The sequence below is a fragment of the Mixophyes fleayi genome, chromosome 1 (assembly GCF_038048845.1).
Source record: "Mixophyes fleayi isolate aMixFle1 chromosome 1, aMixFle1.hap1, whole genome shotgun sequence".
NCBI classification, from domain to species: domain Eukaryota; kingdom Metazoa; phylum Chordata; class Amphibia; order Anura; family Limnodynastidae; genus Mixophyes; species Mixophyes fleayi.
In genome coordinates this window covers 412,349,444-412,376,187 of record NC_134402.1, presented here as the reverse complement: position 1 = coordinate 412,376,187, position 26,744 = coordinate 412,349,444, and the positions used below count along the sequence as shown (strand labels likewise).

Here is a 26,744-nt window from a genome sequence, read left to right as displayed (position 1 = left end):
ACATACATATTTACCAGTACAACATGGTGCCCCTGAACATTTTTTTAGATTAGAACATAAAGGACTTCCTGTGAAGGGCAACCCTCCTTACTTGGGATGCCCTTGGTAATTTACACCTTATGTACGTCTATCAGTCTGTTTTTCTACTTCAATTGTATTTCTTTTTTTACTTATCTGCAATTGTCAGGGATCGGTAGTATCATCAGTCAGACGCTATCTGGCCCAACCAGTGGATATAGGTAGCATGGCGGTCATGTCATAGAGGCAAACTCTCAAAGGCTTCAAGCGTGCCCTTAAGACTCATTTCTTTATTCAAGTCTATCAGTCCTCCTCCTAACTCCCGTGTCCTGGCTCTCTCCCCCAGTTAGTACCACCCTATTTGTGTCTCCCCCTTTTCTTTAGGATGTAAGCTCTCTGGAGCAGGGCCCTCTTTCCTTGTGTGCTCCTTCTACTATTCCATCACCCCCTGTACCTCTTGGCCTGCTTCCCTAGCCCTGTTTTCTTAAGCTTCGGCCTTCTTCTCGCTGATTTCTACCATCACTTTCACTCATTGTCCCAGTAATAATTTGATTTGCATTACCATGTTACCTGTGTGTGTATATATTTTTGTTAATTTTTTGTTTTTTTTTGTATCATGTTGCGTCATGGTCACTGTTTTTTGTATGTCATGTACGGCGCTGCGGACCCTTTGTGGCGCCTTATAAATTAAAGATGATGATAATAATAATGCTAAGTATTGTTTATTGCTGCTGTAAGGTGGTTGTCGTTTTCTGCCTCAATCACTCTGGTACAGTTCTTCCATTTCAAATGCCTATAACGCTGCCTCACTGATGTCATAATTAATAGATGGTCTGAATGGTGTTTTTAGCCAAATGTCTGTCTTCACTGTGTGTAGATGGTGGGTATAGTTTGATTTTACTAAACCTGGATATAAGGCCCATTCATTTTACCATTGTATTCTCATAAGCAGTTGTAAAAACTCACCTTGGTGTAATAACACTATAACTGAATGATAAATTGATTAAAATAATATTATAAATGAAACACCTAGTTATTTAAAGTTTATTTTTTTTTTTATATTATTCATGAAGATTAGACATTGAGTTTGACCCACACTACTCTCACTCAGTGTTCTACAGAAAAGTTGTATTTCATGGAAGTACTATATGGAAATATATATATTTAATGAGATTTTTTTGACTACGCACTGGTATTATTTCTTCTTTATAACAGATTATACTTTGTTCTCTTTCAGAAAGAACTGAGCCTACCAAGACGAGGAAGCCTGTGAGTAAATGAGTTGCATTTGTTGTAATGTGTCTAGTGAAGACTGACATTGGATTCATATGGATGTTTTATTCATAAAGCAGATATTGGCAGCTGAGTTACAAAACACACAGTGTATGCAAAGTTCAATATTGCAGTTCCTGATTAGTGTTTTCCTTACATGTTTTACGTGGGCAAAAATTTACATATATCAAAGATCCTCACCATATGCCTCTACGTGCATATATTGCCTTTATAGAAAGACTGTTGTCCTCTGAGTCTCCTTGTATATAATGTTGGTTATTCCAGTCACATAGGGTTGTGTACGTCACATTTGGTGCTTTGATATGACCATCCTGACGTCATTTTGAATCCAGTTGTCCCTTCATCATTTTGTGTGTGGGCGACAAATGACCGATAAATCAAATACAACTTGTTAACGTAGTTTGCAGTGGTCCTCAGACTGCCCTCCAGATTTTTGTCTCATTGGCTAGACAGTAAAAATTGTCTGTTACGTGTGCCTAGCTGCCAACAGTCCAGATTTCCAGCAGTTAAAAGTTGTGTGGTCTGCAATGGACTTTGCAATGACTGACCGTGGTTTTGGTCAGTCACGAACATGGTCTAATTTGTAATGAGTTTAAAATCGGGAAAGTTATATCTCTGTACATATTGTTTGATGGACACATGACCAGATCAGTTTAAATGTCCACTTTTGAACAATTCTTCTTTATGTTCCATATAAGGGGATAAGGTGGCTCCTTCCCCGATACCCTTACAGTCACCTGCAGCTCACAGCATCTGTGTGGTCTAATTCCACAGTGCTGAACAGGAAGGGAGTATATAACATAAAGAGAGTCTACTTTAACGCGGTCTTGTTTATAAGTCTGACATCTTATTCCGTTTACATTACATTTGAACACATTTAGCCCAATTTAATAATCATGTCCTGTCGGTGAAATGTAAGGCAGAAATCTCAAACCTCCTTTGGACTTGGAGATCCAGGGAATATAATGTAGAATCAAAATCTGAATCACCATTTCCTAAAATGTTCTCCCTATTGTCTTGGCTGCGCAGGACTTCAGTCAAGAGTCTTGGAGGAACCTAATTTCTTCTCTCATAGCCCCTCTTATGCTCGGCTCAGTCAGAAGGACAATATCAGGTTATCCTAGCTGACCACGTTAACTGACCCCCCTTCTTCCGAGTGGGCGAATATTTTAGAAAAGGAAAATTTGGATAAAGAGATTTTAATTGCACTTACTCTCCATTATGTGACATTCATTTTTATATTTATACCCTTTACTACAGGCTTCATGTAACTTTAGGATAAAGGGTTAAGAGAACTTTAAATGTAATTTGTTCTTCTAATCTCTTTGGGGTTCATCCTCTGGCAGACGTATATTTTTAGGATCCATATGCTATAAGAGTAGTCATAAGGAGACCATTGTCTTTGAACAGAACTAAATGAAAATTGAGCAGTTCTCATGGAAAGAGTGGTCCTATTCTTACACATTACAGATTCTGACGTTTTGGGGTTAGTAGGTGACATACCGTCTAAATTCCTGAGTGCGGCAAGAGGCGGCTGATTTTAGCTACATATTTATTTTATGATGCTTATAAGTCTGACACACTTCCAGAGGCATGGATTCAATACAGTAACAATAGGTTTCATATATATAATAGGTTTCATGTATTAGCTATTTGTATTATTTTTACCATCCTCCGGACAATAGATGTAAAATTTAACTTCTGCATCCCATCGTTTGCAGAGGGTTACATGTGTAACTGATCACTCCTATGGTGCACTCAAAATATTATGCTAATCACAATGATTGTGGTTTACAGCATTTGTGAGTCTGGCGTAACTAAGCTCCTGTACACATTGCCATAGTACCTGACCCTTTTCTGAACACAAACGCCGATCTCTGTTCACTCCGTCCTGTGCTGCCAGAAGCACGCCGGCACTACCTGAAACACCGGTGGTGATGGCAATGTTATTACCTTGTTTCCTTGCCAGTAGATGATACTCTGGTTAGCGCTTGTGTTCCTGACATTCAAATGTACTTTTACAGTATATGAAGTGACACATGCTGTGGTTAAATCAAACGTTTAGGGTTCTAAAAAATTCTAAATCATACCCAGAGATATATTTAATTTCTTCGTTGTGACCCACACACATAAATGACACATTTCATACCCCTTATTTGTGACCCACACAGATAAACAACACATATCATATCCCTATAAAATTGGAGGTATTTTTTGTTGTACTTATCTTCGGTCCAACATTATCTCGCTTGTAAATGGGAAAAAAGATTATTGTTGGACTGTTGCAGCTCTAGGATAATTCCGCACCTAAGGTAAGTAGAATTGTATTTTGTTTAATCTTAGTGAACTTCGCCCAATACAAACAAAGTATAAATGATGGATATGATGCAAGTCAGTATATACAACCAAATTAAATATATATATATATATATATATATATATATATATATATATATATATATATATATATATATATATATATATAAAAATTATATTTTATTTATATATTTATTATAAAACCTCTATGGTTATGGTTATTTTCTGGGTACGATACTGAAGTCTAAAATGTCGCAAGTAAATTAGCTTGGTTGAAGTGTAAAGATGTTTGGCAAATATGTGTATGTGTTCATGCTCTTCATATGTTTGTGGATGTCATTATATCTATATCTATGAAAAATGTAGCTATCCTCCACTCTTAAAATAACCTAGTGGTTTTCATTTTATGTCTGGTGGTATGAGGATAGCAAGAGATATGACCGGCGACCAAATTATGCGTATGACATATTGGTGCTTCAGTAATATTTGTTCATAAATGTGATGAGCCAAAAGATTGATAACATGATTCTCCATTTCATAGCTGACAAAAAGATGTATTTCCTTACTGTGTCCATTGTTTCATTTCAAAGCAGTCATGACCTAAAATATTCATAAACTGCTATTTTATTTTTTTTTTTTTTTATTTTTTTACTGCTATTCGTTTGAATAATTACTGTTTCATTGCTTAGTATTTTTTTTTGTTTAGCTGCAACAAGTATTAAGGAAAGCATATCCAATCATACATGGGAAAGATTATGAAATCTTTCAAATATTTGAAACTCCGTCTCCAGTATTTTGCTCCTAAGTAATTACACTTTGCTCATGTGACACTCGGACTGTTCTATTCCATCATTTTATTCCATTTCTGTCAGTATATAGAGACTGGAATTAACCAATCACTATTTATGAGGATAGTGAATTTAGTGCTGGAATTATACAACACAACATATACTGTAGATTGTATTTCATTGGGTGATGACATGGTAACTGAAAAACATGTCCTTCGAAGAGCACCTTACATAGTTGTTGTTGTTTTTTACGTTTTTACAGTCAAAAATCAAGCTTGTAATAGGGCCTTTTTTTTTTTTTTTTTTTTTTTTTTTTTACTTTAAATGCCAAATAAATGTTTCTGAAAGTTTTAGATTACCTGTAAGTATTTGCTTCCTTGAAGAAATTGTCTTCAGGCATCACGTATGCGTAAAAGCTATTCATGTACGCAAGCTTTCAAACTAAACAGGAATTTTTGCTTTCTCAAATATGAAGAGAAGGTTTTCCTAAGCCCATAGGTTCCATTTTTTAAAAAAAACAACAAATACCTACTTAGGGTTGCTTGTTGCCAGGTAAATAATAATAAATGTCATGGCAGCTGGTTTGACTAGTGGTCATCTGGTTATAGTACCAGAATGAGTTTAACATAGGCTTATTGGTATAAAGCATGGCACATTTTTATACCAGTGATCCTCCCTCCAACTAGCAGAACATTCAAGGTAAGATGTCCTAAGAAGCCACATGTACAGGAGATCTGCACACCGACCTCTTTAAAAAATAATTCTCCTGCTTGGGGAAGGAGAATTTTGAACTCCAGCTTTGTCGATGCATCTTGTGTCGATAGCACTGATTTGATGGCTGCAACAAGTGTGGTTAGCACCGAAGAATGAGCTGTTTATGAAGGACTGTGAGGAGAGCGTAGGGGTGAGCGCCCTTAAACACTTGGGATCCTAGACTTTGGACCTCCACCAGTTTATGGAGGCTTACTGGTAGAATATGTGCTAGGGTGAAGTTGTGTTTTAATAGGAGCCTACAGAATAAGTAAGGAGAAAATGATGGAGAGTCAAAAATGCTGGAATCTTTCCTAAATATAGTAAATGGACCTAAAAATAATCATAGGAACTGGACATCTTTGGGGCATATTCAATTGTTGGCGTTACTCGGAAGTAGCGCGGCATGCTCACTATTACCGGCATTACGGTAATAGTGCGCGTAATTACCGTTATTGCGGTACCTTTGTTGGCGTTTCCTGCGGCGTTAAATTGAATATGCCCCTTTGTGTCTGTCTGAAGATGACCAGAAGAATGGATTTAATGATTTCAGTTTATTGTATTTACCTGATGACATTTTTGACTGCACCGACCGCCTGTCTGTGAATTATTACATTTATCCTTGACCTTGAATCACTTCCTGCTTCATTGTTTTGCCCACAATTTAGAGGTATTGATCTCAAATAAAAATGTATTCTAATTTATTAAGTATTACAAATTTTTTTTCCCATCCTAGAATTAGCTGCTTCTTACTAATGAACTATGTCAGTCAACAAAACCTCAGGGATACGATGAAAATATCAAGCAGGATGCAAATTACATCTTTTACTACATGAACGCAGCAAGTGAATTCATGTTGTACCGTTCCTAGTCCCATAATACATTTGCAGTGATTGCTCATGACTGTGGCTTGTGTTTCAATTTCTTATCAAGCTGACTGGATAATATAATAAAACCTTAAAATAGCCTCCAGCAGCCACGTCAAGGTGCCGACCCCGTCACTTCTTTCTGTGGCCCTTGGCATCTGCTTTAAATTTCAATTAACTGATACAGTAGTTCCTGAGTAAGGATTAGGCTCGAGCGCTGCATAAGAGTTACAGGTATGGGATCAATTGTCCAGAATGCTTTGGACTCCGGGTTATCTAAATAATGCTTTGTTCCTTAATTTGGATCACTGTGCCTAAAATATACTAAATAGCTTTCAAAATGGAAGAGTTGTGAACGACGTCTGTCCTACTCATCATTAAATATAACTATTTTTATGTTTATTTTTATCCTCATTTGAGAGAGAAACAGTCTACTATAATATAAGGACCCAACCAGTGCTAAGAAACCTCCCAGAGGCGCTGAATAGAATTCTATTTTTTCTGTGGTAGTTTTACAAACACTGTAAATGTAACACCGTTGCTTGGCCCAACCAACCTCTACGTGGTCCTGCATGTAGAGTTGCATTGTGTCTCTGGTTTCAGACATGCGTATAGCTGGAGTTCTGCTCCATTCACTACATTATTCACACACAAATAAATACATAAATTCCAGGTATAAGTGGGTCACGCTATTGACAAAAGGTGATCCCCGTTTTTTAGCCGGGAAATAAATTGAAGGAAGTATTCTAAAGTAACAATTTATATTTCCCTAGATTTGTAATGATTTCATTTTGTAAAAGATTGTGCTAGTCCTCTAAGAGGGTATTTATGAAAAAATCTGAAGTTGGTGGTGAGAGTCTTAGAGCTCGTTCACACTCGTACACTGTGAAAATGGGGAAACCTAAAAAAAAAGCCAACACACGCTTTATACACAATTCACTGATGCATGTTATTTCACGTACTTTGGATAAATTGCATGTTTACCAATAGAATCTATTGTACCAGTACCATGTGTTAACATGGGTGTGGACTGCGCTGACCAAGGTTGTCAATGATTTGATCACAGCAAAAAGTAAAAACCATTACACTCTTCTAATTCTCCTGGATCTCTCTGCTGCATTTGACACTGTTGACCACTCTCTCCTCAAACAAACGCTACCATCCCTAGGTCTTGAAGGCACTGTCCTATCCTGGTTCTCATCCTACCTATCTAATCGCTCTTTCAGTGTTAATTTCTCTGGATTCACCTCTGCTCTGCTTCCTTTATCAGTTGGAGTACCACAAGGCTCAGTCCTCTGCTATACTCTATCTACATCACTTCTTTTGGAATACTAATAAGCGCCTTTGGATTTCAGTATCATCTCTACGCGATGATACACAAATCTATATATCCTCTCCTGATCTTTCACCATCTGTGTTGTCTCGTGTTACTGACGGTCTTTCTGCCAAGCCTTGTGGTTAAGCGGAATGTCCACATAATAAGTATCCCGTTATATGTTAATATAGCATATCCCTTTATCACACAGGAGTGTGCTAAATGAAACTAGTAACTTTCTATAGGTGAGCGTTGACTTCTTAGGTTAGGTGGTTGCTTATATTTAAAGAGCTACAGGTACAGTATGCGGCCTGGCACATGGCTACTTTGATCTTGGAATTCGTGGAAGCACTGTAGGAGGTTCCAGTGGCTGTCCTGGCCTCAGGTGGTGTTGTGCGGTCATCATCATCAGTTATTTATATAACGCCACTGATTCCACAGCGCTGTACAGAGAACTGATTCAGTCCCTGCCCCATTGGAGCTTACAGTCTAAATTCCCTAACATACACACAGACAGAGAGACAGAGATTAGGGTCAATTTTGATAGCAGCCAATTAACCTACTAATATGTTTTTGGAGTGTGGGAGGAAACCGGAGCACCCAGAGAAAACCCACGCAAACACAGAACATACAAACTCCACACAGATAAGGCCATGGTCGGGAATTGAACTCAGGACCCCAGCGCTGTGAGGCAGAAGTGCTAACCACTTAGCCACCGTGCTGCCCATGTAGGTCTCGTAGATGTAGTTGGGGACTATGATGGCCTAATGTTAAATGGGTCTTCTGGCACAGGAAGGCCACAAGCCCTTGGGGGAGGGAACTAGTGGAAGAGCTGAATAGGCTTACTCACTTAGCAGCTTGTGCAAACTGAGATTAATGTTTGGGTCACAGATGGGCTGTGCCTTGTACCATGAAGTAGGGCATGGTTCAGGCCTTGATATGATTAAAGGACGGATATTGGGCCACTATCGTAGGCCTCAATGCTAACCACTGGTTTTGTGGAGAGCTGGCCTCTTTGTGGTTCTTGTTGTGAGCTGTGGCTCAGGTCATCTTCTTTACACGATTGTGGCAGATGTTTTGGTGAAAACATAGGTCCACACTGTTCTACTAGTCCCCAGTCTCTTTTGAAGAATCCGGTAGTCTGCTGATTATCCAGAGGTCTGCACAAGTTTCTGGTGTCACAGCTAGGTAGGGCCAGTACACAGCCATACAGTTCACTGGAAGCTTGACCACCAGGAGGGAAGCCCAGATCACTGACAGGAAATGTCTGTGGTCTCAGGTCCCGCTTAAGCCGCTACTCATCTTTTGGGCCCCAGATGAATTGACATTTAGATTTGGTCTCTTCGGAACATAGAGAGAACATATTTTGCAGTTATGGCTGCCAAGCCACCACATTCTAAAATTTTAAACGTGCAATTAAAATTTTAGAATGCAATGGTGGGAACAGGGCCATAATAACACATTTAACCTATTTTTAATGCTGTTTTCTGGTGCTGGCAGCTGAAAAGTGCATGAACAGCTGAGATAGATGTGCAGGAACCCTTAAACAGAGAATAAAATTATGGATACAAAAGTTTTGAATTTATTTATTTTTTGTCACCGTATGCTGCTAAAACAGCAGGTTTTCCATAGTCAATAAATCCATTAGATTGTACCCATAAAACCAGCAGCAGTGCAAAAAAATATAAATGGAAAAGTAAAAAGACATGTTAGTATTTGTTAATGGTTTCTAGAATTTGTAACAATAAAATGTGGTTTAATACAAAAATTGTGTTTAAATAAGTTCATAAAGAAAATCATAAAAAGGTAATGATGTATTAAAAGGTAAGTGCCCAATACTAATAATACATGTAAAAAGAATTGCCATAAAGACGACTGAGAAATAAAATGTACATTGCGGACTTAATGCATCAATTGCAATATTATAAATCAAAACAACAACTATTAGAAAAGGAAATTGCTGTATTCACGCTTAGTATGGCGATGTCGTTTTATTCAGTGACCATGGTCATTTGTGCAGCGTTGCATTGTCTCTCTGATTTCAGATGATAACTAACACTTGATAAAAATGCTGCAGGTATTTCATTTTTCTTTTGGCTCACATTAACAGCATTATGTGAGGAGATTATTGTTTAGACCTTGATATCTGGGTTTATGTATAATGCCAGCTGTGTAAGAAAAACTTTATGATAATAAAGTTACACCAGTATATCTAAAGTATAAAAAGATCATTTAAGGGGCAACTTTCATCATCAATACGATATGTGACGTAGTTGTTTGTCTATAAATCTAAGTTTATACCTAGAGTTGTTAATAGAGATGAACAGAATGTTTTGAAAAATGTCAAATTACTATGAATTTCAGTAGTTTCTGACTGGCAAACCAGTTGACAAAGAATGATTTGCAAGAAAATGTAGAATTTCAGAAGCATTGAACTTCCTCCTACCCTCGTTCCTCCACGGCTTTCTAATGTTGGTTTCCAACACTTGATTAGTGATATGAGGGCTAGCATGGAATTGCATGTTGAAAAGACAATCCATCTAGACCAGTGGTCAGGGAACAGGGGTAAATTACCCCAAATGGGGTAAAAATGAAATTCCTGGAGGTAATGCTGCCAATTCACATACTGTCAGTTGGATTGTAGACCCCTTTAAATGTGAAATTGCTGTTGTACCAGAAGAGCCTCAAGGGTTGGCAGAGGCACTTCTTGAGCTCCGATGCAATAATGAAGCACGTATTGCATTTGAAAACAAAGCAGATCTGTCATATTGTTGGATGTCAACAGCTGCAAAGGCATTCAAAATTGCACATGAGGAGGCAGTCAAAAAGTTGCTGTCTTTTGCAACAACCTACCTTTGCAACCAAGGATTTTCCACTCTAATGAACATAAAAACAAAGCAGAGAAATCGATAGGACGCTGAAGACTATATCCAAATTGCTCTGACATCAAAATGCCCCAATATTGATGCCCTCGTATCAAAAATGAAGCAACATCATTTCTCCAAAACCCTAGGTTTTGAAGTTGAAGCTTTCAAAGAAATTTTGAATAGATTCAATAAAATTTTGAATTCCAATAATTAATAATATATGATTTCCTTCCTTTCAAATCAAGGGGGTAACGTCGGCGTATCTAAATATATTTGGGAGTAAAAGATAAAAAAGTTCCCTGACCCCTGATCTAGACTGAGGGAAAAGCACTACAATGATAACAGAGAAGGGACCCGTTGATGTTTTCATGCACGTTAAATATCACCAATATGGCATGTTTCCAGCTTATCACAGTCTGCAATAACCCCTCCCCCCATTTTATACCTTTTCATTTGTGTCTGTGTGGTATTCACTGTCACTAGTGATATATATAAACCTCATTTCTACATTCCTGTCATACACTCTGCTGGAGAGAGATGGAGGGGGGGGGGGGGGGGGGGCGGGACAAGGAGATAAGACCAGAAAAGGAACGATCATGGTTTACATGGTCTCCCACAGAAAGGTCTTTATCCAAAAACGTTAAAAAAAAAAACTACTTTTGCATTTACTTGTTTTTATTTTTTCGTTGTTGTTGGTTTTTTAGAGTTAATTTTATGCACAAAGGCAACCAATTAGGTTACATTGCCTTTAAATCAAGATTTCTGTCTTCTTGTCATGTTTACAGAAAGATAGTACCAGCAATCCAAGATCGGCTTCCTTCTTTTCTGAGCAGAAAACGATCAGAGCAGGGAGTCTCGGCAAGTGAGATCCAAAGCTTGCCCCACACAGGCAGATCCGTGGCTAATTCTGTCAATCAGTGGTAAGGCTGACCAATCCTCATGCTGTGTGTGTGACTAGCAGAGTTTTGTTAGGAATAGTTTAGACAATAAAAACTCTTTTCAGAGAAGTAATTCAATTTCATTACACAAAACACATTTTTCAAATTTTGAACGTTCTTTATTTCAAAAGCATTTTGACAATAGAGCCTTTTGTACAGCGCATTAACATCAAATAATAATGTTTTAAAACACATTTAAATATGGTGTGCTCTGATTGCATTATTCAAAATGTCATGTTCCCTTTATAAACAGCAGTATAGTAATAATATTTTTTGCAGCCATAATTGAATAGCAATAGCAGATTTTACATTTTCTGTGGGCCAAACAATGGATATATGGAAACACATATATGGAAACAGAAGATAAGAACCACTTGGCCCATCTAGTCTGCCCATATTTGTAACCTATGGTAACCTCCAACCCTATTTGATCCTTAGTTCTTTGTAAGAATATTCTTATATTTATCCCAAGCATGTTTAAATTGCTGTATTGTATTAACCTCTACCACCTCTGATGGGAGCTATTCCATTTATCCACAACACTTTCTGTGAAGTCATTTTTCCTCAGATTACCACTGAACCTCCTTCCCTCCAGTATTAGTGCATATTCTCGTGTTCTAGTACTTCTCTTTCTTTTGGAGAATGTTTCCCTCCTGCACCTTGTTAAAACCTTTGATATATCCTGTTGCCCAATGATCTCACCAGGCAGAATGACTTACTGTAATATCCATTCATATCTGGGCTGCTCATTGAGGACTAATGTTTTGGTGATAACACACAGTCCAACTTTGACTAACGGTATCAGCACTTGTAGCTTTGGACTAATTGGTAGAAAATCTGGTGACAGTCAGGATATATAGGATATGTGTGGAACGGTGATGTTAAAGCTTTTGACCTCTATAAATATTGTTTTATCAGGCAGGGTATGTCATGTACACAGATATGTATTTCTGCTACACTGATGCAGTTTTGTAATGGAAAGCATTTCCCCCTTCAAAGCTGGCATTGATCGTTGTACAATTAATATTCCGTAACATGTTTCTGCCAAAGAATGTTTTATAATATAATACACAAAATATTATTATAATGTTAGCCTATTAAATGAAATGGAAAGTATATTTTGTTGCTTTCTATGGTGTAACTCTTCTACTTGGTGGTCATCGGTTTGTGGACCTCTGGTGTCAGTGGTAGAAATGTTGTATACTATTCTGAGGTGTATCCATAGGACGTTCCACTACCTGGAAATATGACAGTAAAGAGAGACATAGAATGAGACATAAAGGTAAAATTACTATTATTCCTTATTTAACTAAAGATGCCAAGTCTAGACTCGTATCACTCAATTTAGAGAGAGAGAGAGATAGAGATATAGATAGAGATAGAGATAGAGATAGAGATAGAGATAGAGATAGAGATATAGATAGAGATATAGATAGAGATATAGATAGAGATATAGATAGAGATATAGATAGAGATATAGATAGAGATATAGATAGAGATATAGATAGAGATATAGATAGAGATATAGATAGAGATATAGATAGAGATATAGATAGAGATAGAGATAGAGATAGAGATAGAGATAGAGATAGAGATAGAGATAGAGATAGAGATAGAGATAGAGATAGAGATAGAGATAGAGATATATAGATTATATATATATATATATATATATATATAAGAGAGAGAGAGAGAGAGAGATAGATATAGAGAGAGATAGATATAGAGAGAGATATATAGAGAGAGAGAGATATATAGAGAGAGATATATAGAGAGATATATAGAGAGAGAGAGAGATAGATATAGAGAGAGATATATAGAGAGATCTATAGAGAGAGAGAGAGAGAGAGAGAGAGAGATATAGAGAGAGAGAGAGAGAGAGAGAGATATAGAGATATAGAGAGAGATATAGAGAGAGATATAGAGAGAGAGAGAGAGAGAGAGAGATATATAGAGAGAGAGAGATATAGAGAGAGAGAGAGATAGAGAGAGAGAGAGATATAGAGAGATATAGAGAGAGAGAGAGATATATAAAAGAAAATATATACTGTCTTGGAGTACATTTGAATTGTGTAAAGCATTCAAGGTTGCTTATTCTATCTAACATTAACTTTAGTTGGTTGTAAATTTAATAAAACAAAATGAAAAGGTACACTGATAAAAGAGAGTTAGATCACATAACTGAAAACATAAAGTATCCCACTAGCTGCCCCAGAGGCAGCAGGTACAGTTGCCTAATGATGGGTCCGATCATTTTCTGGTAAACAAGCTTTCATTGTGTGGTGAATGCAGGTGAACAAATAAGGGAATACGTTCGATTTCATCAGCATCTAGTCAGGTCATTCTGGGTTTTACAACCGATAGATGTCTGTATAAAATATCCACTTTCATGTGTATGAATAATATCATAAGGGCTCTAATTAATCTTGTTTAACTCTTCTTAAAGCATATATGTATATGTTGTATGAGTAAAGCACTATAATGTCTTTCTGACCATTTTAGATGCTCTATTATGTTACTGCTGCCCACAACAAATTGCTGTGAAACCCATTGCACATAAAGCTTTGCCATGCATGAGGATTTCCCAACTTCCCCCAAAATGATGATCTTCTGACAACTGGAATTAAGTGGCTTGTACACACCTGCAACTGTAGAGCGTAGACTGTCTGTAATATTCCAATGTGAGATAAACAACTGTGGCCGGTATAAATCCGTGATGGGCAACCTGGTGCACTTCAGGGGCTGCATGTCGTGGACCTCTGTCCTTCAAAGTGCCGCACATTACCCTTGCCCTTCAGTAATAAGTTAAAACAATATATTTAATCAAAGAAAGAGACACCTATATGTCTTAACAGACATTATAAACAAGTGTTACAAGGTATAACAAACAAGTATGGCCGTAACGTAAGAAGGAGCCCGGGGACGCCTGTTAAGGCCCAAGGGGCCGCCTGTTGCCCATTAGTGATATATATGTTTAGTAAGAAGCCAGTAAGATAACACAAGAGAGAGCAACATGTTCAAGCCAATAAGTTAGTCATCTGAACCTGGAAATCTCTTTTAATGGCCCTGTTTATTAGTGTTGTCTATCTAACCTACAGCTAGGTTTGATAGTTAATACACAGTATGTTATTGGATATGCCTGAGCCTCTGCTATTAATATTCAGTATTTCGCTTTGTATGCCTTTAACATTTACAGTTGAAGTTAGTTCATTGCACATTGGCCTCACTGGGAGAGCGGAGGGAGAAGTAGGAAGCGCTATGATTGACATTGGTCTTTTGGGAACTCTCTGGACACTGTGTGACATTTAGTCGGAATATCTATGAGGGATGGTGGAAGAGCAGAGAACTCTGCATATCACTGCAAGTCGAGCAATGCTGAATAGGTTACAACCACTTTGTATAATTTCTCAGCATCTCCTGGTACATTTTCTAATGGTCGTCCTATGTCATATATTCAAATGCTCCATCACAGAGCGGTAGATGCTGCTATACATTACTTGCAGTGTGCTAAATACAAAACAAAAGTAGCAAATACTGTAACAAATTGTACGTATAGTTTCTGACTACAGTAGTATTAGCTTTTTAGATTGAACGAATATATATTACAGTAATAAAATGTGTTTAACCTTTTTTGTTATCTGTCATTTTTTGGTTGAAACATCTGGTTAATAATATTCATATTTTCATGGTGTATTTTGAGGAACTGGATGTTTTTTCTGAATTGCAAGTAGATTTTGAGGGAGTAAGGCAGAGATTTAGCTGTGGTGGACTACAGGTGCCAGCATGCACTTGCATTGGGTGGATGCTCAGATCTTCCTCTTTTAGTATTATTACTTATATAAGATTTGATTTTACATGATTTTTAAAGGTCGTTTTCTCTTCATAATTGCATAATATACCCAATTTACAGCACTTTGCAGTGATGTGTGCACTGTCATTTATTTTTGAAACATCCCAAGTGATATTTAAGCGATAAGGTATAAGTAGTGTTTTTATTATTTTCTTTCACATAAGTGCTTTTTCATAGTAGACATTTTCTTTTATTTGTCTTTTCTTTGTGGGTTTCTTTTGTATTGCTTTCAACTACAGATTATTGCTTTGTATGGCGATTTTCAAAAATTAGCTTTGGTACCTATGGTCAGTATTGTATGCACATAATTGGAATAAAATACCACCTAATGTAAAATAAAAGGATATTAAAAAAAAATATATATCTTTTTAAATTTGTTTTTATTTACTGTAAGATGGGTTTATATTATTCCATATAATACACAAGTTCCACTTTGCTACAAAACAAGTTGCCTATTTGTGGGGATATAAGTTTGTTCTACGCAGTTATACATTTCTTGATGGAACACTTTCACAATGAGCCATGTGATACAAATGACATCATTACTCTCCAAATGCAATATATTTTACAGGATATTTTTTACATACATTCACGTCCCTTGTGATCGAGATTTAGTGTACCTTTGAATTCTGCTTATAGTGCCTTATAAAAATTCTCACATCACAAAGATCAAGGCCCAGAAAGCCAGTAAACTCAGACGGTCCCAATGTCAAGTAAAAAATAATGTACTTTGGTACTTGTTAATTTTACAGGCGGGACTGTAACTCAACGGCACTGTGCTGCTTCCGCTTGAACCACTGTTTCAAATCTCCCACTGCCAGGATGTGAGAACTTATTTACATACTTGAGTCAGGCAGCGGGCGTTTTGAAAGTGTGCTTATGTTTCATCTACAACACATCATTTATATCTTAAATATACAATCTACAATATGGTTATATTTTACGTATGCTTTTAGAATATCAGAAGGTTAGAAAATAAAGTATTTACTGCGCTGTTTACACCAGGCTCTCTAGAATTGTGCACCCTCCAGGGATTTAATCTGATAATGGCAATGGCCAGTGTGAATCTGGACCCTTTGCACACTTAATTGCATTTCTGTTAATATTTCCATCATATAATATTCGCATTTCCAATAAAACCAGCACCTGATTATCAGGCTGATTAGCATAGGGGGCAAGATTTTTGGGGGTGCAAGATTGTGACAGAAGCATAACAGGCCCCACGACTGTGCCACCTCCACTTTAGCCATAGCTGGCTCCTTTCAGCCTCTGGAACCACAAACTCCTGCAAGAAGGCCTCTCCAGCAGCTGTCCACCACTGCTTCGCCCACCAGAACCGGGGACCAGCGGGTACCTCATACAGACTCTTTAGACTTTGCGCTGCGACTAACCCCCAGTGCCTACTAAACCCAGCACCTCTTGGCGCCCTCGTGGCAGAAGAAAAGCACCAAGCACATCACTGCCACAGACACAGGAGAGGAGAACACTCCTCCCCTTAGCTCCTGAGCACTCAGCCATCATAGTAAAACAGAGCAGGGGGGATGTGTGTACCCCATTTCTATCAAGCAGATCACTTAGAAATACTGGATTTTGACGACTACATTTATTTTTCTATTTTACTGAAGGCAATAAAAATATTAAGCATCTGAATTAAAATACAATTTGTTTCCGCATTTAATAATTGAATCTAGTAAATTTAGGCACATACACGTTTTTCATTGATTTGTTGAATACAAATGTAAACATTGGTGGGGGTGGTGAATAAAGACTAATTTTAAACTAAAGACGAGTTTGTTTTTGCCAGCTGCGTTTTAGCCGGGCATAGGAAGGCCAGGGGGCGCTACAAACGTATTAGCCTAGGGTGGCTCGAACCTTCATTCAGGCCATGAATAAAACTGTTTTATAACTGTGTACAAGGCAGGCTGCTGCTACTGCTAAGAAGATGCATTGAAGTATTCTATATTGACATCATCAACTAAAAATGTCTCATGTCCATTACTTCAACATAAACCCAGTATGGAGTATAAATATCTGTGTCAGTGTATAATTCAGTTGAATAACAAGTCTAAAGTGTTTTCACTGCCCTAAATCTATCTGCCTCATTTACTCTACTCACTGTACTATGTCAAGTGAGGTTATTGCGTCAGGACTAGATAATGATGAAGTAGACCTTTGACCAATGTAATTTTGTGGCTGTATGAATAATCTGTCTATTCAGTGACATCACAGGCAAAAAGTGATGTCACTAGTTCCTTGTGAATTATACAGACTGATTGGTTTAACCATTGGAATAACTGCCTCTACTGTGAGTTGGTGCTTAGACACATTAATATGCTGGTCAACCTGCTGGTAATGGGCCATTTATTTATTCTCTGGTGCAGAATTTTAGCCAAGATTGGCCCCATTCTCACATGAACCATCAGAAAACAGGGGGGCAATATAAGTTATCATTTTTGTGCAGACTCCCCGCAACCAATCTGATATTGCACAAACCATGATGCCTTGTTGGCACGATAACGATTGGCAGGTTATTTTTAATGAGCAACATTTATATAACCAAAAAAAAAATTATTTCTGCAGAAGCAGCAATTTCAGCTCAAGGTGTCCCATTCATAGCAAAGTAAAGTTCCGGCAACAGCATTTTAGTGGCAAAACTACGAAGAGCCACTTTATAAAATAAGATATAAAAAAAAACACTTTAGCATTGAGAAATAGTATATACTTTCTGATTAAATAGTTAACTGATAATGGACCAGCTTTTTGAGAATAAAGACTAAATGAAAAATAATCCACTGTATCAGAGCATGTCTTTGCATGTTATATTGATGCAGTTCATTTCATTTTACATATGCAATATTTTGGTTTTGAAAATACATAGCCTCCTATCTGTCGATTCAGTTCTCTTGAGCACGATTTGTTTACTGTGTTGTCGTGCTTGTCCTTACTGAACTAGCCACTGCAGGCCTGCGACGGGTTAATGATTACGTGTTCTTAGGTGAAACGCTTTTAATGTGCATTGCAGGGTTTTTTGTGTGTGTGTTGTTGTCAGTGTTTAGAGGAGACTTCATTTGACAGTACGGAGGAAGGAGAAGCCTTGGCAGCCAGCAGAGACAAGAGAGAGCCACTTAACATGCACTGCTCGGAGCCTCATTTGCAATTCTGTGTGCAGGGTTTTTTTTTTTGTGCTTTGCAGAAATCAGTGCTGCATTCATCGTGTTAACCTGAATATAGCAGCTGACATCTCTTTATTACAGCTAGAGGTGGAAGGACCCAAACTTGGAGACTCCCCCCCCCTCCCCCCTGAAATTGTTAGTCCATTCCTTTATAGTGGCTCGTTTTGGCTCTCTGTCAGCGCCAGGATGCTGCCAGTGGATCTGTGTCATGGTCTCAATAGATTGTACTAAAATATAAGAGTCATGAAAGCCCAGCGGGAAAGGCTGCGAATTCCAGGGTTGACCTTGGAGTAAGTATTGTCTCTTTTTAATATTTTGATGGTTTGTGCATGTCATTAGCTTTTGTACAACCAATAGCTGTCTCGGTTGTGTTTTTACTGGCAGTCTCGGAGCCCTGCAGCCTGAGGTGTGTGCTTTATGTGTACTGCAGCTGTGAATGCTGATCACCTAACGCTGCCACACGGATGCAGGAGGTCCCTGATCTCTGCTAGACTAGTCTCAATGTCTTGGCCATTTAATTGCAGAAGAATAGGTTTTTGTAGGCCGTGATGTGTGTGTGTGTGTTGTGTGTATTCCTCCCTCCACCTTCTGTACCCCTCCCCCTCAGTGTTTGTCCCAGCAGTGAAGGCCTGTGTGCCTCCTGAATAATGAGCACCACTACAACACATTAAAACCTCATTGAAATGCTGTCCATGACCATGTATTGGCCATAATCAATTATCAACACTCCAGTGTGAGCAATAATAGACATTTTAAAAGGAAATGTATTTTGTTTCTTAGTTCCTCAACCTGTCTGTAATTCTGTGTCATCGTCCATATTTATTTCAGTGGTGATGTATATATGTACTATTCGTTGTTGTTTTTAAATACGTATTCATGTGTGTCTTTCTATGTAAATAAAGTGTTTTATGGCCATTTGTCTACATACTACGTTTATTATTTAAGTACTTGGAAGAATTGTGATTATTAATGATATTTTCTGTGTATTAGATATAAATGTTTGCATGCAGTATGTGTGTTTTTATTTATAGAGCATTAGGTTTTACACATATGTTGAAATACTGTGTGTATGTGTCATAAATATGACCATTCTATCCTATGTATGTTTGTGTGTCTGTTTTCTAAGGATAACTTGGCTGGTAAATGCTTTTCTTGCAAGTGTTCCTAATACAATGGTTCTATTTCTAGCTTCCTTCTGTGCTTTTCAGCCATACCTTTTATTTACATTAGGGATTGTTTACTTTTGTTGCCCTTGGATATGACTGAGCTCTGCTGTGCTGACTGCATTTTATACACTTGTATTCAGACAACAGCTTTGTATCATATCCAAGGGCAACAGAAATGGACACGGTCTCATGATATAAATACGTATCTTAAAAGCATCAAAAACGCAGCTAAAAATTGCAGGAGGAGACTAGAAAAACAATGCATCCTCATCTGAACACACTAGACTAGATTGGGGCTGTCTGTTCGTGTGCGGATCATATGTTGACTATAAAGTTACTTGTAGAGGACCAGTTTCATCCAAGGATACATAGCTTCCAACTTTCCCTTATTTGATTAAACTTTTTGGAACTCCATTCCCTACTGAACCCCCCAGAAAGTCAGTTTAATCATCTAGATTGTATATTTAGTCAAGTTTGCATATTTATTGCAAGTTCTAAAAGTCTGTTTACTAAAGTGTGATATATTGTTTCACATGGTTATTTTCCTGGCGTACAACATCAGCGGCTTCCAAAGATGGAAAAAAGTCCCCATCCGCCATTCATAAGGTGGTGATGTAACTTTGCCTTTCTTTTGGCTTCAGGACCAAGGACAGCCAGAATGTGGAATAATTTAACTTAACTGTTCTAAAACCCACTTCTAGTCTTGTCCAGCAAATGGTGACAGAAGTGTTGGTCTCCTCCCACAATGTCAGATTAAAGAAAAGGGAGACGGACAGTGATGGGCGGTGATTACTGAGCTATAATTTGCTTTTTCCATTTGACCGCTGAAGCTGTCCATACAGATGGTGGTCTCATATTTCACCTCTCTGCAAAACTGGGCCTGTGCACTGTACTTTGCAAGGACCCAAGTCCTCCTCTAAGCTGGCGCAGAGTTTGTCTAGTCCACAAATACCGCTGTCTTACTCCATAAACCTATGCACTTTGGCAGAAATTTAGGCCGACTTAAGCAAATCAAGGTGCACTGAACCACTGCTGTCTTGTGCTTCATAAATGTGGCCCGCTATTTCAGTGAATGTGCAGCTCTTGGGTACGGCTCATGAAGGCCAGATTCCAAGAGGCTTGTATATGTACTTAGTGTATCACTGCTGTGCAATGTCCGTGATTGTGGCTACTCATTGATCCCCCACCTCCCAAAAAAACTATTTTCTTCATGGAGCCTGGGGAAAGACATGGCTGCTCCCTAGTTGATAGTGGAGTTTAAACTTGCATGGGTGTGAGTGAGTTTTTTCAATTTCTATTTTTTTTTAAGTTGTAGTTGTCTTTTAAAATAATTATTTTACAGGTCTAGTTTATTATTTTTGGAGGGTCCTCATCTACCATTGCAGTGGTCTTCAATCTTCTTCCATTAATTGTTTTTGTTTGTTTGTCTTTTCATTAAACATTTATGCGTCCAATTATATACACTTACACCAACAAATGTACTATTTCAATCTAGGTTAAGCAAAGTGAGATATTTATCATCTGGCATGCTAAAGATGGCAATTACCCCTAATTTCCAGTGCCCAGTTTTAAGATTCTGTCCCTGTTTCTAGTATTGACAAACAACCCAGTAAAAATCTTTATATTCCTTGCACTGAATTCATTTAATGCAATCTATGATTTTCTGGGCCTTAAGGGACCAGGGAGGTATAGTGCTTGACCTGTTCAGATGCAAAATGCTCCTGAAACGGATTTTAAAGAGTTGGTAACTATGGCCTAACACAAAACACACTTTACTCCAGTGCTTGTGTCTATTCCTCTGTTGTGTTTTTGCTGTTGCCTTATTGTTTAGTCACCCAGTTGTCTCTTGTGTGTGTCTGCCTTTCACTCCTGACTTCTTCACGCTGTTGTTGTGTTGTTGGTTTTGTGCCGTCCTTGTCCGAACGCGATATTCTTATGACAATTCATTGTGTTATAATACAAGAGCAGTAAGAACCTATTTGCATGGTGTCATCACTGTATCTGTCATTAACATACCTGATCATGTTGTTATATATTGCTTTAGGCCTCTAGTTAAGTAACAGAGTCACAGATGTGAGGTATAACTCTCTCATTATCTTTTATTGACTAGTAGTTACTGTTGGTATTGGTGGCAGAAATAAAAGTTTCACAGTAAAAGTAACACAACTTATATAAACAAGAATTGGAACTTTAAATCTGAAGAACAAATCTCATTAAAGCTCAGCGTGGTCATCTGTATCGACCAATAGAGGTGTTCGGAATTGTTATATTGTTTAAATGATCAGCACTTTTAATATAAAGGTAACTAGCAAAATAAAGGGAAACGACAACTTAAAGTTTGTGTAGATGCCACCGTGACTTCAATGGGCCTTGGCGTGAATTCTATGACGGAACTTTGTTAAACTCCATCAGTTCATATTGCGGTGATGGAAAAGCTTCAGAATCTCTTTGCTCCTCATTGGTCCTTCTTGATGCCTTTACCTCAGACTTCCAATCTAGCACCACCAATGCCACAGTACGCTGAGCACTCTGCGTCACTTTAGATCCGCCACAGCCCTCTCCTAAAGTCACTGAGGTCTTCTCTTGCCAAATTGACTAAAATGATGGACAACCTCTTTTCAGATTATACGTGACCTTGGGCATTTTGTTAAAAGATTAATTCTGGAACCACACCTCTGTGGGGGCACCTGATTTCACTATACTTTGTATCCTTCCTTTACGCAAGCTTCCAAATGTTTCCTTTACTTTGGTAATTACCTGTGTGATTGAACACACTTCTAGTACAAATGCAGAATAATTGCATTAAATTAAAGTCTTATTCCATTGCAACATAACAATTCTAGCATCCATGATCAACATTGGCCATCAAGTCATATGTGTATAATGGGCTCCAGAACAATAGGGGAGTGAAATCTTGTACTGGTTCCTCCCAGAAACCTGCCTGACTTTTGGTCCCGAAGCATCTAACTTACCAAACAAAAAAGAAAGCTGTTGAAAATGATGTAGTTTTGAAAAGGTCCCGAAATATTAATATTGTAGACTAACGAGTGGAACCACAGAATGCCAGATGATCATTGTTCACGTGGATGTATTTTGCCTTTTTAAAGTCCACTGTTCTCTACCGTTTTGTACCATTCAGCAGATGCAAAGCTCATGTATCTGTTATATGAATGTATGTAAAATTGTTCTCCCTGTATAGTCCATGAAGCGCTCAACAGACCTGAAACTGCCACAACACAACTGTGTGGGGGAAAAAAAAATAGTGGCTACGCAAAATAAACTTTTGTGTAAGAAATACAAGTTACCTGGAGTGTGGTCTGTAATCAAACTTAGTTATTTATTTGATAGAGAATAACTACTTAAGTTAAATAATTACTTCCATGCCTAAAAGGTATGTTAATCTATGGATCACTCCCACACTCATTGTATCTACTCATAGCTCGGGTTCTGAGCGCCACCATAAGAATGGATTTAATGCAAGACGTGAGAGGTATACTGCTGAATCAAATGTGTTCAGTAAAGTAATCTGTGTCATAAAATGCAGCCAGGCTATAATGTTCTAGTCTTCCTTTAGATACACAATGGATAGTGAGTCCTGCTCCTACAGTTAGTAATAGAACATTCCATTTAGTTCACATTCAGGATCAGAGTGTTGGCAACACTCCATCTTGCCAGCCATTAAGTAAGTTCATTAAAGACCAGGACCCTGCTTTCCACTGTATCCTTTAACAAAAGCCAAACTTAAACATAAAAATAATTAAGCATCTATTTAACACTTATAGGCAACTCAGCTGGGCCGTCATTGAAGACATGGATTTCAATTATATCAAACAAAGCCCCAGAACGGCTCCTAATGTTATATATTAAACCTTGGGCCAGCAGGAGATAGTTTTAGGCAAAAGCTCCTAAGAGCACAGACAAGGCTTTTGGACAATCCCTGCAGTATTGAGAAAACACAATAACCAACTTTAGGACAGTGGCTAACGATATTACATAATTAAAATATTATAAAGACTTTTTAAAATCCGAACCCTCTTATACGATTTGTTCCAGTGCGACATAATTGTATTTTATTTTATTTGCTTATGATTGCTCTGCTCACTGCTAGTGACATTTTAACTTTGCAGTCTCACCCCAAGAAGCTTGAGTCCAACCCCAACAAGCCCCTGCAGTCCTTGTAGTCCATTGTATGCTTTCCATTTCTGGAGGTAAGGAAAATTCCCTTTTTTTTTGTTTTGATTTTTCTGTATTTTATAGACGTTGGATACTTTTGTAGTGTGTTTTTTTTTGTGTGTGTTTTTTCTTTTTTTGTTATAAATGATTTGAGCAGAAGTATTTCAGACCTGTGCTCACAGTATGTGTACAGCTGTAGAATATGATATCGACATACAGTAATCTGTATTTTGGCCTTTTTTTTTGTTTCTGTTTGCGTTTAGGAACATAGGTGGGAATTTAGTAAATGGGGAAACGAATGTTCAGTTTATAGGGCACAAGGGTCTGCATCGAATTGTAATAAGCCCCTTAAGAGGGAAATACAGCAGTTGATGCCTTGGAACTTCCCTCAGTGCATTTTCTGGCTAACGTACTATATTCATATAATCTATTAATGAGTAAGAACAGTACAATCCAATAATTTAACATATCACTCAACCCGAGGTTAATGCATCATCTTTTAGATATTGATGTGTCCTCATGAAGTCTCGAAAGCAGATGGCTGGTATTTTGTCTGTGATTCACTGAGATATAATTGGATTTCTCTCCTTAGTTTTCTAACTACTGTGATAAATATGTTTGTGACTCATCTTTGATCCACAAAAGAACGAAAGAAGCCTACTTTCATTTATGTGCCATAAGACTGGGGTGCTAATCTTGTGTGTCTCAGATGGTATTTTTTTTATGACTCTTGATTTAATTTAGAACATATGAAGTGGCAAAATAAACTGTACATGAGATTGTGTGAGTAAGTATGATCAGCCAAACTCTGCGTAAATTGGCTTTAAAAGATCTTATTATAAAAAAATAATATAAAAAAATGTATATGTATATATATATATATATATATGTGTGTGTATATATATATATCTTTAATATAAATGTCTAGTGGCGTGTGTTAGTCTGTCTGTTTGTGGAAAAAATAAAACCAAGCTGCAGCGCCACCTGCTGGGCTGAGTTATACACTGACCTACTAAATTCTTAGTGTGTGGAAAAAAAAATTCAGAAAGGGCTGAAATTTGGTATACTAAGATGTTTTTAATTTGTTAATTTAATTTGTTAATTGTTAAAAGTGTTTATAAAGATTTTAAAAAAATATATATATATTTCTTGAAAGAGAAGTGACAGTTGGGAGTGGTTGGTGGTTGCCGGGGGTGACAGTTGGGAGTGGTTGGTGGTTGCCGGGGGTGACAGTGGGGAGTGGTTGGTGGTTGAGGCCTGGGCTATGGCCCAAATGCATGACAAGAACCTTTTTAACACCTTAAGTAGCTTGATTTGACTAGAATGCATGAGTATCATGCACGGGTTAACTTGTGTGTATATATATATATATATATAATATAAAATTTTATTTTTTATGTTTTTTAACACAAACTTTTCAGAACATTAGTAATCTGAGATGAGATTGGGACTTTCCAGGATCCTGAGATCTCCAGCTCTCTACCTGTAAAGCGCAGAGCATCACGTGCAGTCCATTACTACCAGGACAAACTTGTCAGTAAGGGGTGATCTTGAGGCTGAACTAGTCAGTAGAATAAGAGGCTGTGAACTCTAAACAAACTGCCATAATCCTCCATGAACAATGGACGTTCTTGTCTGTCTCATTTTTTTTTTAGATTTAGAAATGAGAACAGAAAATACAAAACTGATTTTCATACTTTGTTGGACAGGATGAAAGGTTCGGTCACACGTTTTAAGTCATGGATGTACAGGAGTAGCTAAACTGCTATGTTAACAATAAATTTATGGTAGATATGATATTTTTAAAAATATACAAATATACTTTATCTATGTAAATAACATGTATTAAACAATAGATAACAAAACCAAAGTATTAACATTTTAATTGTTATAAATTGTCTATGATGGCAGTTAATGGTCCTACTAAAGTAGATGGTATCGTTATCTGGCATTGTTGGAAAATGCAGTAAGGAGAGGAACCTATGAAGATCCTGTCTGATGGCACACAAGTATTCTGCTGGATAGAACATATACACAAGACTATAGAACGTGCTGTGTCCTTGTATGTCCAGCGAACACTCTTAACGCCAATTACATTTTCCACTCCATTATAGTCGGACAGTTAAAGCTCCTCCCAAATCTTTGTGACTCTGTCCTGATGGGTTCTGCACCTCTGAATGAATCCACCAATCCATAGTTTATTTCTGAACGGCAAGTCTTCAGATTGAACGGAGGCATAGTGTGTGCGATCCGTAATGGAACCTTTTGTGTTTTGGGACTGATCCAGTCGCCCACTTTGAGAAAGAACATTATGGAAGTTCTCTACTAGCAAATTGATGTAAGTCAGGCACTAAACGTTAGAATATGTTGGGCCACCTATTATTACTGTAATACCATCTGTAAAGAACCTTAGGGGCCTATTTATCAAGCCTTAAACCATGCGGTTTCTGCGTGGTTTAGACATTATTAAGTACCGCAGTCCCCATAATACTCAACTTTTCAGAACTTGACCCCGATACCTAACTGCATCGAGAGATGGTGTTAGCCATTCAATCCTATGGGGATAACACGCGATCTTCCTTGTATTTAACGGAATTGTCTATTTCGCGCACAGAACCCAGAATTGTCAATAGAACAAGGTCATCGCCAGGACAGCCTCTTATCGGTAGCACTGTCCCGACGTGACTTTAACGGTAAATTGCTCTATCAATTCATCTGTCATTGCTACGTGACAGATGATACTTTAACTGGGCAAAAGTGCGTACCATGTTAGATAGGACCCTAAAAATGATAGAGAGCAAATCGCAAACTATGATACAGTCCTCTTAAACCTATCGCTGCCATTTATTGTGTTTGAGCTCAGGCTCCTAAAATGATTAGTGGCAGTTTACAGCCTAGATTCACAACTATCCTTATTAACATCATTACTATTTCCAATAGACTTAAATAAGATGATGTTAGTCAGTATGGGCATCACTAACCTTTATGCTTCTTGCTCTCATCTTTTTAACATAATGTTAATGATGCTAAATGACACCTATCCCCAAATCACTGAGCTCTGTTAAGCTTAATGCCAGTGGATAATGGTATATTATTTAAGTCCTATAAGACTATACAGTACATAATGGTTAATATTTATCTAATTGGTACTTGGAATAATCCTTTTAGCCAAAGAGACCATCTCTCTAAAAGGAAATGTTATGTAGGTCTTTGTAAGTGATGGGATTACAA

General features: G+C 37.7%; 1 protein-coding gene across 8 annotated transcripts in view; it reads left to right on the top strand.

Moving 5' to 3' along the window:
* Positions 1 to 26,744, top strand: part of MAST4 (microtubule associated serine/threonine kinase family member 4) — a 592,623-nt gene that overhangs the window by 425,805 nt on the left and 140,074 nt on the right. For 3 of the 8 annotated variants that reach the window (XM_075182588.1, XM_075182552.1, XM_075182569.1), the window contains exons 4-6: positions 1,256 to 1,287; positions 10,999 to 11,133; positions 23,468 to 23,548. In XM_075182588.1, the coding sequence (XP_075038689.1) occupies positions 1,256 to 1,287; positions 10,999 to 11,133; positions 23,468 to 23,548 (248 nt within the window). Of the gene's footprint in view, positions 1 to 1,255; positions 1,288 to 10,998; positions 11,134 to 18,350; positions 18,465 to 23,467; positions 23,549 to 26,744 lie in introns of those variants that run through there. The other 5 variants (XM_075182596.1, XM_075182578.1, XM_075182624.1 and 2 more) reach the window with 3 other exon arrangements.